At 39.9% G+C, this 17,185-nt stretch overlaps 1 protein-coding gene across 1 annotated transcript in view; it reads left to right on the forward strand.

Moving 5' to 3' along the window:
- The first annotated feature begins 5,461 nt into the window (after positions 1-5,461).
- Positions 5,462-17,185, forward strand: part of LOC145450192 (ovochymase-2-like) — a 45,397-nt gene continuing 33,673 nt past the window's right edge. Inside the window, exons 1-7 of the mRNA XM_080328697.1 lie at positions 5,462-5,640; positions 5,706-5,826; positions 10,094-10,230; positions 12,463-12,570; positions 12,651-12,786; positions 16,839-16,963; positions 17,025-17,141. Coding sequence (XP_080184823.1) covers positions 10,228-10,230; positions 12,463-12,570; positions 12,651-12,786; positions 16,839-16,963; positions 17,025-17,141 — 489 coding nt within the window. The 5' untranslated portion in view covers positions 5,462-5,640; positions 5,706-5,826; positions 10,094-10,227. The remainder of the gene's footprint in view (positions 5,641-5,705; positions 5,827-10,093; positions 10,231-12,462; positions 12,571-12,650; positions 12,787-16,838; positions 16,964-17,024; positions 17,142-17,185) is intronic.

Raw genomic sequence — 17,185 nt, forward strand, 5'->3', positions numbered from 1 at the left:
TGTATTGTCCTCATCCTCATAATATTGGGTTTCGTTTTGGATAAGAACAACCTCAAATTTATCGTCGATTTAAGCTGAGCATTGTGGAGGGAATAGGGGGGGGGGAATACAACCAGACCCCAAACTGCAAGGGGGATATTTCTCATCGATTCGATTTTGAGCAAGAACAATCGCTGCGAGGTACAGTGAACCTTGGTTTGAGCTCAAAAGTGTTCTACAATGTAATCAGTTCCTTAATAATTCGGAAATCTTACATAATGTATTGATTATCCAGTCTTAAATTTGAAATAGAAATCTGAAACAGAATTATAAAGGCCTTTTGCAGTTCTCGAAGAAGATTGCTGTATGCTTCTACGTCAATACTAGATTTATGATCAGGACAGGTATCAAGCTAAATTACGCGACTACGCACAACCGCACACACCGAATCTGGGCAGTGTTATCTACACCTTGATTAGATTGAACTCATTACATAAAAGAGATAAATTCAACTCAATAAATGGATAGAATATGATGACCGTAAATTAAACGATATCCTTTCTCGCAATCAAATTGTCGTGCCAAGACTATAGGGTCGCAGCTCTGCAAAACTCCCACCCTTGTATTAAACAATGGATAGAATCGCGCGATCGTACCACGGTGCAGCAATGAGAAATTGAGTCATCAAATACAGTACTTCGAAATTCTCCCTGCATAGCATAAAATGAACCACCCTTTATGGTGATTCTGTCGGCTGTTGCATTTGTCCAAATTGTTGGACAGACTGGACATTGGACAAGGATCTGCATTGTGGAGTAACAATGGACTTCTCCGGTATATAGGTGATTGAATAGAATCAACGCCCGGATCAAAAGTAAGTCGCCTAGACTGAATATTCACTGTTCACTGTGCTGCTGTAGTACATAGCAGTTGTATTCCAATCCTATACCGCCCCATTTGTGCTCATCGCCCCCTATACCAACCAATTTAGAGCCAGCACCCCCAACCTCCCATTTCATGTCCAGTACCCCTTCCTGCTCGCCAAATCCCACAGGGGGCGCCGGCACCCACTTTGAGAATCACTGATTTAGAGGCATGCAACATCATGGCTATATGTACGCGGCAATACATGGCTATATGTACGCAATATTTGACTCAGTTAATGCTAGACACAATGGTGTAAACCTAGATTCGACTTAAGCAGGGGACCCAAGGCAAAAGCAGTCGCCGCAGCTTGGGAGCATTGCATCCGAGTCGGGGTCGTCATACATATAAGATAGTGATTCGTAACGTCTACTAATCTGCAAGCCTTTTCGGAACACCAATTCATGAAAACAAAAATCCACCAAAATCCACCTCTAACTACACATCTAATATATTAGTTTAGATCAGGGGTTCTCAAACCGAGGTAGGCTATGCGAGAGAATTTTCGGGGGTGCGTGAGCAACTTCACTTTTCAAGCACTGTGACAATTTTCTGCAGCAGCGTTGTATAGGCTGTAGCGTGTATCTCACAGGCTTGAAACAAGTTCAAGCTTACCAAATGCAGCGTTTACTAAGGCTTAAGGGGGCACTTCTCTTAAGAAATAATTTTTATTGTTTTTTTTTTAATCGATCTAGAACGGAAACTTCACGCCCCTTCCAAATATGCCATTATTTTTATGATATTCCAACTCCTTCTTATCCAAAACTAGTTTCTTTTAGGGACCATTTTATTTAAAAAATAATTACATCCCAATTTTTGCTGCAGTCGTGTTCATTTTAATCCAACATTCGCGTTTGCTGGTGGAAATAGCGCTACTTGGAGAAATCCATGCTGTAGACCTTGAAATGAGTGTTCTAGCCTGTCAGCCTTCATAAACTTGACTGCTTCACAGATTCAGTAAACAGGCGAGGCGACGTTTTTTTTTTTTCATTTTTTATATTTGTTCACCGATAACTGACAATATTGGGTAGTATTTATTGTATGTTTATAAATAAGTGTTCCAGCATGTCTGCTTTCATATACATGGCTGCTTCATTGATTCAGTACCAAGGAAATAGTCGAGATGGAGATTGTGTGTTTTTCTATTTCATCTTTTCTATTCACTGACTGATGACATTGATGACTGACAATATTTGGTAGTATTTATTGTTTTTTGATAAATGTCTTGGATTGATTTTCATTTCTCACCATCAATATGCCTAGAATGAGTCAATCAAGGAAATTTAGAGTTTTAGAAGAATCTTTGTAATGAAACGATGCATTGGTGGTTTCACCAAAACTGAAAATGAGTCATTCGTCGCCACCATATGGCCAAGGTGCCCGAAGAAAAGATACTTATGAACTATGGCAGTAAAACGTGCTGTAGCTATGTCCGTATTGAACTGGGATATAGGATGTAGTGGATTCTTGAGTGTTCTTGAAAGCCTAAACTGACCAGTAGGGCTGTTCAAAAATAACCCTTTTTTCCTCAATCTTGCTGGATACGTGATTAAATCGTTAGGTTGCCTTAAAAAACGACGCACACAAAATTTGAAGTTATTCCAACCAATATTCGCGGATTTCGTACAATTTGAAAATTTTTGAATTTGCCCAAAAATGCAAAAAAAAAAAATTGTTTTCAAATTTTCCTTCCAACCCAATGAAATTGTTGCGCTGTCTTCAAAAACGATGCAAAACAAATTTGACTCAATTCCAAGCTGTAGAAGCGGAGTTATTCAAGTTTTTCGATGATAATTCTGGGATGATCCACCAATCAAGGATAATCCCAGAATTATCAAAAAAAAAATGCAATAACTCCAATTCTACGGCTGGGAATTGAGTCAAATTTGTTTTGCATCGTTTTTGAAGACAGCGCAACAATTTCATGGGGTTAGCAGAAAAATTTGAATTTGCATTTTTTGGCAAATTCAAAATTTTCAAACTGTACGAAATCGGCAAATATTGGTTGGAATGAATTCAAATTTGGTGTGCGTCGTTTTTTTTAAGGCAACCTAACGATTTAATCACGTAGCCAGCAAGATTCAGGAAAAAAGGTTATTTTTGGACAGCCCTGACCAGTGAACACGTTCACAAAAATGGAACTGGTTTGAAGGACGAAAATAGAAAGACTGCATCTCGACGCTCTTTTGCTGTGAGAAATTTAAGAGTTCAAGAGTCCTTAGTCAGGTTGTGTTATATATGGTTCACTGTGTGATGCAAATCAACTAATGTGGCCATTAATGTCATGAGCAGTGTACATATCCCTGTTTTTCGAAGTTGTGTTGGTTTTATTTTTTTAAACGCGTTTTTCTCAAAATATACTTTTTCTGCTCAAAAATTGTGTCTGCTCGGCACCTGCTTATCCAATTCATCTGAAATTTTGCACTGATGATGGTTAGGGTATATATAATAATCCTATGGAGCAGTTTCTCAAAATTTTGTCCAGAGAGATTTTTACAGGGAAAAATATTGAAAAAAGTCAAAATTTAGGGTTCGCTAACAGAAATTTCATAAAACCATTTTTTGAAAATTCTTCCGTAGGTGTGTAGACATATGTCTGTACTATCATTCCACCAATTTAGCAAGGAATATATCAAGAGCCTGTTGACTTATTAGGATTTTCGTAGATTTTTGAGTTGGTGTTAATTTGGGGTATACCGATGGTTCAATAATAAAGGTCATATTCGGAAAGGAAATTTCCTTCCTTTTCCACCAATATATTAAACATAGGGCTTGCACCTACTTTTCGGGCGTTATGACCACAAACATGAACACCTGTACTGTAAAATTGATTTCTAAAGAGAAGTGCCCCCTTAAAGTACTATGCTTTTACGTTGTCATGTAACTTTACTCGCCTAGCATTTACATTCACTGTGGTGAATTTCTATTTCTATACACTGTCGCAGTGATGAGAGTTACCATCATACTCCAGGTAAAAATAATCAAACCACAGGCTATGCCACACTCCAAATTTGGATTTCCTAATTTATATTATACGTCAACCTTGTTTACCACGTTTGCTTGCGCCACCCCTCAGCAGTTCAATCCACTCTGGTTGAAAACCACTACGCTAGCTGTTTTAACACAGATTGAGTCGTCATTTATTTTGAGGCAAGGAACGAATATGGAGCTAACAACATTGGTTATAAGGGGTAAGCGATACATGTCGATTCAAAAGGGTACAGGCCCACGTATAATTGAAAAAGGTTTGAGAACACCTGATTAACGATAACACAGATTAACGGCGCAGGAAATGTACTGTGGATCGACAGAGTTTTAAAAGTACAAAACCGATAAATAATAATTTTCACTCAAAGCGAAAACAAAATAACTCTCTTTTAAGGTATTGAGGTCGCTTTCGAGCCAAACAGTCACCGATCTCATTAAATGCTCGCCACATCCAGATTCACGGTCTTTTCATTGTTACGACTTATTTGGCATACAGACAACACTATATGTACTAGACATGGGCAAAGTGCGGCCTGCGTGTCAAATTCGGTCCGTGTCGCGATTTTGAGCGGCCCGCGAAAAGTTACTTGGAATTTAGACCATAAAGCCGACTTTTAAATGTTAATCCGTGGACTAAAATCATCGACTGTATAAACTGAACCGGACATTCGTTAACTATGAAGCCTGTTTATTAATGTGCCGCAACGGGGCCGCAATTACGAAACCTACATACGTCATACGAGTAATCAAGGTTAAAAAAAACGCCGATGTAGCAAAGTGTGCCGTAACAATTTAAGTCACAAAAAGTCGCTCTTTTCTTCTTTGTTGCCATTGTCTCATTTACACACTCCGTGCTTCAAATTGTTACGTGATACGTTTCCAAATCCCTGATTTGTAAAACAAGTCAATCGGCGCTCGTGATTAAACGATGAGCAGGCGGGCATGTCAAAAAGGACAGTTGAGGGCGGACAGCCGGAATTCCAAGAAGATTCCGAGCACTATTTGTTTACTTGAGTCAGCGGTGAACCCGTCCTTTTAGCACTAGTTTGTAGCGAGCAAAACAGATACGGTACGATGAGAGAGCTAAGTAGCTAAATTAATATGTAACAATACCATATATCGATATAGTAATTGCTTTCATAATCGACGATGTTGCGGGCCACAGAATAAGCGTCTGCGGGCCGCGTGTTGAGAACCCCTATTGCATACCATTGTTTGAATTATGACGGCGAATGAATACTATTATTTGTTAATTAACCGTCTCTTTCTCATTGCCGAATATCAATACATCCACAGAGCAGCATGTATTACAAATGTAATTCACTGCTTTCAACCTAGAAATACAATTAGTAAGCCTACGTTGTGGAATGCAGTTAAAATTCTTGACTCGGCCCGCCAAAGTATTTTCTGCTTTTCATTTGGTCTGAGGGAAAAATAATTGCCCGCCCCTGAATTATATACTGACTCCGTTTCAAGATAATATCCAGAGGGAAAATCTTGGAGCGAAAAAAATCAGAGCCAAAATGACGTCTTCGTGATCGATAGATATCTTGAATAGTAAATTAAGTTAAGACTTGGCTGACTTCAAACCCCAGTCGACCTTGGGGCGACGCCAACCGTTGTTTTGACCATGTTTATTTTTTATTTTTTATCCAGGTAATTGCAATCAAATCAAATGACCCTTTTTTTATCGAAACTGGTCGATCTGGTGACTGCGATTATGATGTCCTCGTTTTCGACAACACAAAGGTTAGAATTTGTAGTTGTTTCAATTTCTGTATTGGTCAGTCAACATGCATATACATATATTAAAGGTATTCTGCGGATCAGAAGTGTTTCCAAGCTTTCGAACGTACAGCAGTCAGCTGCAAGTCAACTTTACCACTGATGTATCGCACAATTTTTGGGGATTTTCTTTCACCTGGACGGCTATTAGTACGAGGCAATTACAGTATACTTTGGACTGCAGACGTTTAGGATGCATAATTAATACGTATATTCATCGAATATGTTGTGAACCAAGATATACGCTAATGCAGGGCGGATCGACAAATTATCTGGTCCTTATCCGATCCTGTTTTGTAAAGCTCTGGTCCGACTCCAGTGGGACTCCTAGGCCGGATTCTCGAAATGACCATGATCCGGTCCGAAAAAACTCCTGTGACAGGATAGTATTGAATGTTGATTGAAACAATGCAAATAGGAAATTAAAAACTCAAGCCTAAGCCTTATCTGAAGTAATTATGTCAACTTTGACTTAGCATAAGGTTTATTTCCATAAACGGTTTCACTTAAACTATTGATTCGAGTATAGAAGAGGGCAAGGCTGTCCTCTTCTTAGTGAAAAGTACTGATCTAGCTGCGATCCGACTCCGGCCGTATCAGAAAAAGTACTGATCCGGCTCCGAACCGGCTCAGGCCTAAAATGAGAAAATCCGGCTCCGGTCCATGCCAGCTCTACTATACGCCACTGCCACACCACTTCACAATTATGAAGGAACGCTCAATTTCAATTCTTGAATGGATAGAATTTAAGTGAAATTTTGCTGGTCCGCCAGGGTGTTTGAGTGATGGACTTCGCCAAATCGTTTCGACTTTTTTAAAATTTCTTTTCATTTTATACAAGTTCATGCGATATTTTGAATCGATACATTTTCTCATAATATTAATAATTGTGGAACTCGGAAAAAGGCTGAGAACTAATAACTTGACGCCGAAACGCCAGCGGAATGTTTTGTCATGATGACATCACAAATACGTATTGTAACATGTAAATGTGATTTCATGGCGGTTACATGAGTCCCTTTCAACCTGCGTGTCGTGCGAGAGGTGCATCAAGAGTGACCTTTGGTACTGAGTGGTGTCAACATGCTTACGCACAGAGGTGTTCAGTAACGAAGTACTTCTACTTTTTTAAAGTACACAAGTAGTTTTCTTGTACTATTACTTCTACTTCGTAATATTTCAAGATTTACTTACTCACTATTCTATATTTACAGTTTCTCAAGTAGAAGTATTATTTACTTCCAATTAGAGAGAGAGAGAGAGAGAGAGAGAGAGAGAAAGAGAAAGAGAAAGAGAGAGCGACTTAGGAGAAGAAATTTAGGGGCTTTAGGTTTTCACAGTATATACACTATACAGTATATAGAAAGAATTTTTACAAGTCGAGTAAAGTTCAAAATTTTCGTCGTGTTTCGCGAAATAGATATGGAGTGAAAATTGAGTATTCACAAAAGTATCGGTCAATATAATTGATCTAGCCATTCTAGCAGATTGCGTGATTCCTTTCATACAGTACTATAGGTTGAAGCCCATAAGGCATGCTTCATTACAGTTTTCGCCTAGCAAAACGGTTGTAACAATACGTATAGTAGGGGAGATGTGGTACCGATGGATCACTGGGACCGAAAATACTTGAAAAATTTTCCATGATAATTCCGTGATTACACTCCGTGAATTTGTTTACAATTACAAGCTGACAGAATCTTTCCTCACGTGCAAAAAAATTCGACCTGCGTAATTTATGGGGTCTGTGACGAATGATTTACGTTTTAGGGGGTGTAAAGTCAATTTGTATCGACATTTGCATATTTCTATATCACCTTTCAGACTAACAAACCCGCCATAATTTTTGATGTAGAGTATAGGGCTTGTATCAGGGTATATAATGGCGCATATTTTTTGAAACCATACCATCCTCGAGTGGACTATTTTCAAGTCAATTACAATATTTATGGGGTGGGGGACCTATGGTACCATAGCCAAATCAAGCAAAATAGATCGACCAACTAATCACTTAACAACAGAAACTCGCCTGCATATATATATAGGCTATAAATCATCGTTGCCTGTGGGGTTTTATTGCTATTACGAGGTATTTGAAAGTCAAAATGTCGATTTGCGGGTAATATGTATGTGACATTAATTTTGTAAGTTTAGGCGTAAATCGAAACATGATTTTAGGCCAACATTTGAGTTGATATAATCTATTTTATTCTTGAAGGTCGCGACAAAACATTCTTCATTGGCTTGCTGTAGCTTATAGCTTATAGTACACAATTTGAGTTTTTGAGCGTATGTCTCATAGGTCCCATGCTCGTGTGCCTTTGGACCCACTGGGTGGGGACCGATGACACGTTCGAGCAACAAATTTTAAACGTTCATAAATATTTTTAGAAAAGGCGGATATTCATGTAAATGTCCGCGATAGGTAGAGCTTGTATCGAAGTGTTGAGACAGGAAAAGATCTGCTATTCTCGGCTGAAGATTTGAGGGCCAGATATTATTTTGCAATTTTTGATCCATCGGTACCACATCTCCCCTATTCCAGCAACTTCTCCGTATCGCTCTTCGACTTGACTGCGGTCCTTAAAATGAAAGGTCGCTATTCCATGACATTTTTCAAAACGGAACGCTGTTCTGTTCCATAGCAAAACTATTGTTTTCATCCTATAATGAGGTCGAATGTTTTTGCTGCGGAAGACCTATATCGCTGGGACGTAGTAGCACGAACCCATCTCTCTGCATCCTCCGCATAGTTCAGTTTGCAGCATTTGACAGACCGCGCGAGAACGTATTCATTACTGCTTGTCACGACAGTACTTAATTATTTGAGTAGATTTATTGCCAGCCCATTCTACTTCCACTTGAACCAGTTTCAGATTGATATTAAAAGGACTACTTCTACTCGTACTTACATAGATTTTTGCATAGCTACTTCTACTTCTACTTGAGTAACTTCATTGACTGCTTTCACCAACTCTGCGCTACGAAAAATGCTATCCATCGAAGCCATATAATCAATTTAATCGAAAATTAACGCGTATTTAAAGAACCTTATGATACTCATTGTGGTCGCGAATAAGGTACAATCCGTGAAATCAAATATATTTCATGGCATCAATCACCCGATAAATAATATGGTTATTCTAATCTATAAGCCCGTGGTACCGGCAGAGATGTAGGAATAATCTTCATTGAGCATGGACATGACATTCACTCCGCTTAACAACTGAAACTATCTATGTTCATTGTGAACTTTATGTAGAGTGAACCTGAAAATTTGTGGTGCCGTGAAGAAGAGGGTGTCTGCCATTATTTACTGACATGTCGTAATTATAGACACCAGAGAAGAGTTCTTGTGGGCACGTGTCGGAGGAAGAATATCGTTCCCACCGTAATGAAATTGTTGACTGACCCGCTGATTTTTCCATACGTCGTGGAAACTGTTCTCGCCACGAAGCCATACATTTGAGTTTAACTTTTGTAATGTAATGCACGCACCCCAGCTAGACATAAAAGGGTTTTTGGATATGACGATCAAAACCACTTGCGTCGTAATCGCCAACCAAAAAATAATAATCAACAACAACAACAACACGCTCGGGCAAATGCTTCCTGTCCCGACACTCAGTTGTGTTCAAACTAGAGTCACGCATGCATTACCTGCGGTGCCGGCAGTATTGAATAAAATACGGCAAAAGCAATACAAGGCGTCATATAAATAAGCAGTGGATCCTGAACTTTCAATTTAAAATCGAGAAACCCTATATTATTTTGGGTGAATACGTGATCCCTCTAACCATGGAAATGGGGGTTATAATGACTAAGGCGATTATTTTGTAACCTAAGAAAGAAAGATTTTGATCTAAATATCATTAATTTTGACATTTTTACGTTGGTTAATTTTGACAAAATTTTGACCTGTGAAAAATTTATGTAGGTAAATATCGCACAAAAATTTAAAATCGCAGTGCTTTTCTATAATTCTGGTTAAAACTGTGTGGCTTCTGCTGTTCTCTTACAGAGAACAGGTTGTGAAGGTTTAAAGGCTACACGCTACACGCAGGCTGTCTCTGTTGAGCTCTATCAGTAGTCGAATCGTGACTGTTGTGGTGCTATACGTCACGTGCAGTGTCGCATCCAGGGCAGGTTAGGGTTGTAAATCGAAACCCCGCCATTCTGAAATGCTGATTCCATTTTCAAAATGTGTCAGCTCATTTGCAGTTAAGCAATTAAGCAACCGTGTTGTTCAGTTGTAACATGTTGCCATCCTAGCCATACTACTATATATCTTAAGCGATCAAGTATACTCGAAATGGAAAGAAATCCAAACAAAAGCCCACCGCGAGCGGTGAAGGAAGTCACATTACGACTGAAGATTTATTTACGTCCTTATTACCAGATTTATTATTTTACTCAGACCAATCCGTTATCCCCGAGAGCCGCGTGAACCACATTTACGCATCGACAGGGACTATTTCGTCTCCAAACTTCCCGTCCACGTATGATAGCTTTCTGGAAGAAGTATGGATTGTTCAAACACCTCTGGCGGGAATGGTAAGGATAGCCGCACGAGTTATAGTATTATGACTGATTTTGACTGAAGTATAGCGCAGCACTGCCCTTCAACCGGTGTGCAGTCACCGTACACTTTCAGGCGTATCAAAATATGAATGGGGTGCATTATGGTACGAAAAGGTATACAAAGGCCCATTGCAAGCTTGTCACACTTCAAGCATGGGTCATCAACTCAAAATGGTTGGTGCCAACTTGGCCAAATTGGGCGATTTGGGGGAATCTGAGAGAAGTAAAGGGAGCTGAGAGTAAACGTTGGCGGTTTTAGACTATGTGAAATCCGTAAATTTCTCTCTCCTTCTGTGAACCAAAGGCAGATTCGAGAATATGTGATGACGTCGTCCGCGGTCGTACAGGGTGCATTCAACCCAAAATAGTTAATAGCGCTATCCGCATATTTTCATTGTTGTGCAACATGGAAATTCCAGGTAACCAAGCAATCAATCAAACAGACAAATAATAGACTAATTTTTCACTGACACTTATTGAGTGCAAGTTCTAAGCACATACACAAGCGTATGTACAACGAGGACGATGAAGTGTGAAGCGCATATTGCGCCAAAACGAAGTACGGTGATTTGGAAGAGAAATTGCCTTGTATGATTATTTTCACTGAGCGTGTCTGTTCTAGAATTTGTACAAAATGCGACCCTGGCATAGCGTAAACAACGTATATCGGACTGCCAATAAAGTCTACGTGACCACGTAGGGACTGTGACATAAACCAAACAACAATTTTCAGGAGTAAGAGGGGGTTGGGGACGTTAGCTACCTGGTTTGCGGTCCAGGGGGCGTCGAGTAAAAAAAGTTTGGGAAAAACTGGTCTAGTAGGCCTATATCAGTGGTTCTCAACCTTTCTGTCTTCGCGGACCCCCTTTTGGTCGCCACGGACCCCTGCGGACGCCCACAGTTTTAGATCAAATTTAGCTCAATATTCGTGCAGCCGTCATTTATCTCGTGTAAATATTAACCGTATAGGCTGCTGAGTGCTGATAAACAGCAACAAAATGACTTTTCTTGAAAATAACATAACATAATTTATATAGAAATTAGGAAGACTTAGTTTAGTATTTCAAAGCGAATTCTGTAGCTCCAATTTGTGAAATACGCGGTCGTATTTTGAATATCCTCGCTGTCGATTTGATATGGAGGAGTACCGAAAATGCCTTTCCACAAAGATAGGTGGTGGCAAATGTAGTAATAACGCGCAACGAGTCTGACGATACCTTTGGGTATATGATCGCAACATATATGGGACCAAAATTGAGAAACAGATCCTTGATGACCATTTAACGTTCAGCTTGTCCATTTCTAGCTAGCAACTCATTTTGATGATTTTCTGCCATAGCGGCTTATCACAGGAGAAATACATTTTTGCAAACATTTTTTTCCAAATCGAGAACAAAACATCTATAAACACTAAACAGCGATAGGTTTGTATCAGTAAGCTATTGAAAATCTGACAATAAAAATGAGTTTGTATAGTAGAGTATTTCATCTTAGAAAGCCGTCCTGTTTATGTTAGATCTGTAGTTTTAGAAGTTATGCAGCGAAACTGCCACGTTATTTCTCAAATTAAAAAAGTACAAATTAGTTTATAGGCCATTTTGTAAATTTGGAGGCTTCGCGGACCCCTTGAAAATGCTGCGCGGACCCCCGGTTGAGAAACACTGGCCTAGATCCTTTTAGATAACACGTTGACGATGGAAGCCACTCATTACTCGGTAGTGCATGCCGTGAGCCAAAAGTGTCAGCAACTGTTTTCAACTGTTATATGATGGGCAGTATTGTACCCGTAGCGAATCGAGTTTTCAGTTGTGATATTGCGGCAGCAGTCCGTCATTTTGTCTCAAGGGAATTATCTCTCCGTCGGTGTCAAATAATTGCAGTTTGTGAACATTTTACTGCTCAGATAAGTTAACAAGCAGAATAACTCTTGTTGAATGCTTTCTATGAAACGGGTGCGTGAGTTCGTACGAACAACTTTTGGGGTTCACCAGCACCACACCAAAAAAACGTTGAAGATCACTAGCACAGCGTAGATATACGCCATACTCCCGCGAAATATGCCGTGATTTGAATAAGCATTTATCTTAAAGCCGTGGATAACGTTTCCAACTTACCGTGCTCCTGGGATCTTTCCATTTCGAGTAAAAGTAATTGTACTATGAATAGTGATCAAATTATTTATACGACGTCGTTTTGTGTGTTCAGGCAATATCGATCAGATTTGATCATTCGTTCGACGTTGAAGGAGGAAGATGGTCGTGTCCATATGACTCTTTGACAATTTCAGAAGGATCTTCACCGCCCAGCATGCATGTAGGAATATTTGTATTCATACACAAATCTGCTAGCATGCTTGACAAATGAGTGGAACAAAGCGCGTGTTAATTTCATAGCAGGACGGAAAATTGGAACTGTGCAATACATCTAGACCTTCAACGCATTTTATACGAAACAGTGATATGTACGTTTTATTTAAAACTGATCAATCAACTAATGGACGTGGATTTTCTTTCAACTTTACTGCCGTCGGTGAGTTTATTTAGATTTCATAAATGTTGATTTATTGTGTTGTGGCTTTTCTCTCTCTATTCTCGCATGTCAACCATGCGCCGACAACAAAAAAACCGTGGTTCTCGGCAAGCCAGTCGGCCTAACAGCTCGGCTATTCTGCACTAATATAATCCAGCCAGGAGAGCTATAACACAACTTTTGACACCATCCGAAATGTAGGCCCACCAGCAGTGGCAGTGGCCCTACGAACGGGGGGCTGGGCGAGACTTACCGGGGGGGGGGGGGGGGGCTATAAGTATCTATCCAGACCCCCGCCCCCCAGACCCCCCTTCCGCATCGGTTATTATTATCTATCTTTCACCACCACAAAGGTTTGCCTAGGTGCTGGATTCGCCCATGTCTATTTTGCATTTGTGCAAGGATAGACTACATCAAAACTAAGTAATTATACCGCATGCAGGGACGTGATGGTTATCGGGATACGGGACTTTTCCAACAAATGCAGTGATTTGATGATGATTGACACATCTGTACGGAATCATATTCTTGCTTGGTGGACGGATTTCCATGTTTATTCGTCATTCTCCTTGAAAAAAATCGCAAAATCCAAATAGGGGGGGGGGGGGGGGGGCGGGCGACCGCCCACCTCGCCCACCCCAAAAGCCACCACTGCCCACCAGCGCTGGACCTCTATTCCTATCAAATTTATCTGACATCCTCTACGCGAATAGGGTCTGAAACCAATGATTTGTAGCTCGTACCAGGAGTTTCCATACGTTGCCTACAATCTGATTCACGTCAGATGTCGAATGTAGCTTAATTGTTAGCCTACTGTTGAATTTCGATACGACGATGGAGATGCGATACAACCTTTAGGTAAGGTTATCTTGTCTGCACCACCATGATTTTCCTCCTTCATGATATCCCTGAATGCTGAGCACCGAGCGGGATAGAGCCGCAGATTCCAGCTTGGGAATGCTTGCGTACTGCGTACTTGTTCCTGTGTAGTGTAGAGAAGTAGCTGTATATCTTTGCAAGGTATTGATTGGGCCATGTCGCGTAGGATCAGTTCTCGATAGAACTGGACTGGAATATCTGTTGCGAGTAACGACCGATATCTAACTGACCGTTAAAGTCCAGACACAGTGGGTTTCCGTAGCTTGTATTGCGAGTAGGATTAACTAACTAGTCTATAACGTATCGTTAAATATACGCTGGTAAATTCCTCTAAATGGAAGGTATTACGTTAATGCAATGCTACACGAAAGGCGACACAAAATCCCTGTTTACCGTACGACGTCTGTCTCTGAATAGGCCGAAAACGTGGTCGTCACTTCTCTCGAGTTATGAGTTAAGTAGAGCATGCCAGAGTCACTCATTCTGTGAGAAAGCCACCGTGACAGGCCATTTGTTTGTATCAAGTCAAGTGTGGCTTGTAATTAAATTCGTAACTTGTATACGTGGTCGTACTTGCTGGCATGCTCACAGCCGGTCGCCGACGAGAGAGATTCTGAACTGAAACACAACGACTTCTCTGTTAAGTATATCGCGCCGTATCAGGATTGCTACACTTCCAAGGCCAATAGCATCTTAAGATACGCTATACCAATATGCTATAGTTTTGGGGTCGGCAACCTGTCGTATCCAGCGTGGTAAAATACGTAAATGTCAAAATATTATCGACTGGCGTGCCAAACGTCAAGTCATATGACTCGAAACTGTGTCTACCAAGACAGGCATTTCATTGTAATTTCGAACAATAGTAAAGTTATCACACTATTATTATTTCGTCTATCAGTACTGATACATATAAATGCTACCACAAACTGTTAAAAGTGAGGAAAATCACCGATCAGATTTATAAAAAGTGGGTTTCACATGATATTAACTCGGAACTGAGCAGTCAACACAATGACTTGACTCGGACTCGACACTTTACTCCGTGACTTGGACTCGGGCTTGACTCGGTGATGAATTGAAAATGACTCGACTTGACTCGAATCAAAACTAAAAAAAGGTGGTCAAAGAAGTCAAGAAAGCTACTCAAGTAGAAGTAGAAGTAGCGTCGAAAAAATCTACTCAAGTACGAGTAGAAGTACTTCTTCCATATTCAACCTAAAACTACTTGAAGTAGAATTGAATGACTCTAAATCTACTCAAGTAAGTAAGTAGTTTTGAAAACAGTCTTAATTCGTCCGCATCGACTGTCAAAAGCTGCGAATTGAGCTATGCAGAAGGTGTAGAGAGCTTGATTCGTATTGATGCATCCCAGGAGGCATCAATTTTCGACAGATGAATAACTATTCTTTCGCATCATGGGATGCAAATTATAGTATTGATATGAAAATGCGATACTAAAACCCTTTGTTTACTAGAAGACCCCGTTTTAGAGAATATTACGGCATGGCGCCCTACCCCATATTATAAGGCCACAAGTTCAGGCAAAAAGCAATACGTAGAAGTTGTATCGGATACGGTTTCATCGCTTTGAGCGATTAGTATACGTTAATAGCAAATATTGTGAATCGTAAAAGTTATATTTAGTGAAGCTTTATTTTCGAAAAAGGCATTACTACACTTGCTTTCATGCTTCAACATGTATGTTCTGCAGACAAAAGAACTGAAAGTAATTAGAACTCAAAGTATGATACTCAGAATTGAAAGTGAAATACAAATATCACTTATAAAAAAAAGAAAATATATTTCATGTTTTTTGTCCATAAAGCTTCTAAGGTGATCTGCTAGAACAGGTGTAACGTTCAAAAAGCCGGATTTTCAGACTAGCAGGACACGTCATGGGCTGCTAGATTACGATATGATAGGTAATTGCTAGATTGTGAAACGGTAGTTTCAAACGTTATGATGGGCCATATTTACTGTGATGAAATGTTTGATACGAGCGACAATGCGGTGTGAGCGACACCAAGCAATCCGGTACCTAAATTATATTCACTGATACTTTAATGAAAACATATTTGCCACTCCATAACTACTGTGCGCGAAGCACAACAAAATTTCTGGGCTTTACTTGACTTTTATGAATAATAAATGTTGGTACTCCGTGAAAACATCCCAGACATTCCACGGGCTATCTTTCGTATTGGGGATCAAACTACTTCTATTTGACAATTTGTAAATAGCGAAAAGTAAGTAAGTAGATCACAAAATATTTCGAAGTAGAAGTAGAAGTAGGGAAAATCAGATCTACTTGAGTAAGTACCAGAAGTAGAGGGAAACTACTTGAGTACTTCCAAAAAGTAGAAGTACTTCGTTACTGACCACCACTGCTTGTGACTAGGTTGCAACCCTGTGAGGCAGTTATCCTACATATTAGTATGCGGGCGCACAATGATTTTCAGTGCTTGTGTTTGTGAAATCAATCGCAAACTCCAATGATTCAGGGATCCGTGAGCTTTAAAATTTCCTGCAAGGAGCTCGTAAGGTATAGGGATAGGCTGAAGTCATCTATGTACGCGTTGTCCAGAATAAAATAGTATTGCCATAAAAATATAATATGAAGAAGAAATTTCAATGATATCATCCTCATCAAATCATTAATTTTGTTGAATGAATAAACCTTCATAAAATTGCAAAGCGTTGAACTGGTTGTCTACACCGTTTTATATTTCATACATGCACGTCACACGTAACAATGTGTTAGCATAGTCATATTGGAAGTGTATTTCTCTCCGCGTGGGAGGCTTAGATCGCGAGATATTAATAAAGCTCAGATTTGGGTCTTGCTGTTAAACATTTAGGAACATATTGATTTAGAATTAACCATAGACCTCATTCGGTCGTAGTGTAGCATATCATAGCTGATGGGTGCGGGGGAGTCATGATTTTCCATTATAAAAACTTCGGTTTAACATTTTGAAACAAACATCGTTATAATGTAGTGCGCGGAAATCATTTTGTGTGCCATGAAAATCCTCCCGCATGCCACATGTGGCACGCGTGCCTGGGGTTGCCGACCCCTGATATAGTATATACTCTTGCTCGACCCAACGTTCCTCGAAGACGTTACGAAACTAACGCAGAGTATATGCAATTATGCATCGATTTTGCAGATTATGTCTGTCAAGGAAGCAATTACATAAACGGCACAAGTGGGACCATATCAAGCCCATGTTTTCCTGAACATTACCCAGATGATCTAAATTGTACTTGGTTCATCACTGCTCCAGAAGAAAAAGTAGGTCAATGAGAAAACGTAGCTTTGGCTGTACACCGCCTCTCATGTATATTGTTAACAGCGTATCGCTATTAGATTCGATGAAAATTTTTCTATTGGAGACATCTATTTTGGCCGCCGTGAATGCGACAAAAACTATCTTCAGATATTCGACGGGTCCTCTGAAAATTCTGAGCAGGTATGTCCATGCGGAATCTCAATTCCCTCTGTAGTTCGTTGTCG

Source organism: Botryllus schlosseri, chromosome 11 (genome assembly GCF_051294905.1).
Source record: "Botryllus schlosseri isolate E-star chromosome 11, Bs_hap1, whole genome shotgun sequence".
In the NCBI taxonomy this organism is placed as follows: Eukaryota; Metazoa; Chordata; class Ascidiacea; order Stolidobranchia; family Styelidae; genus Botryllus; species Botryllus schlosseri.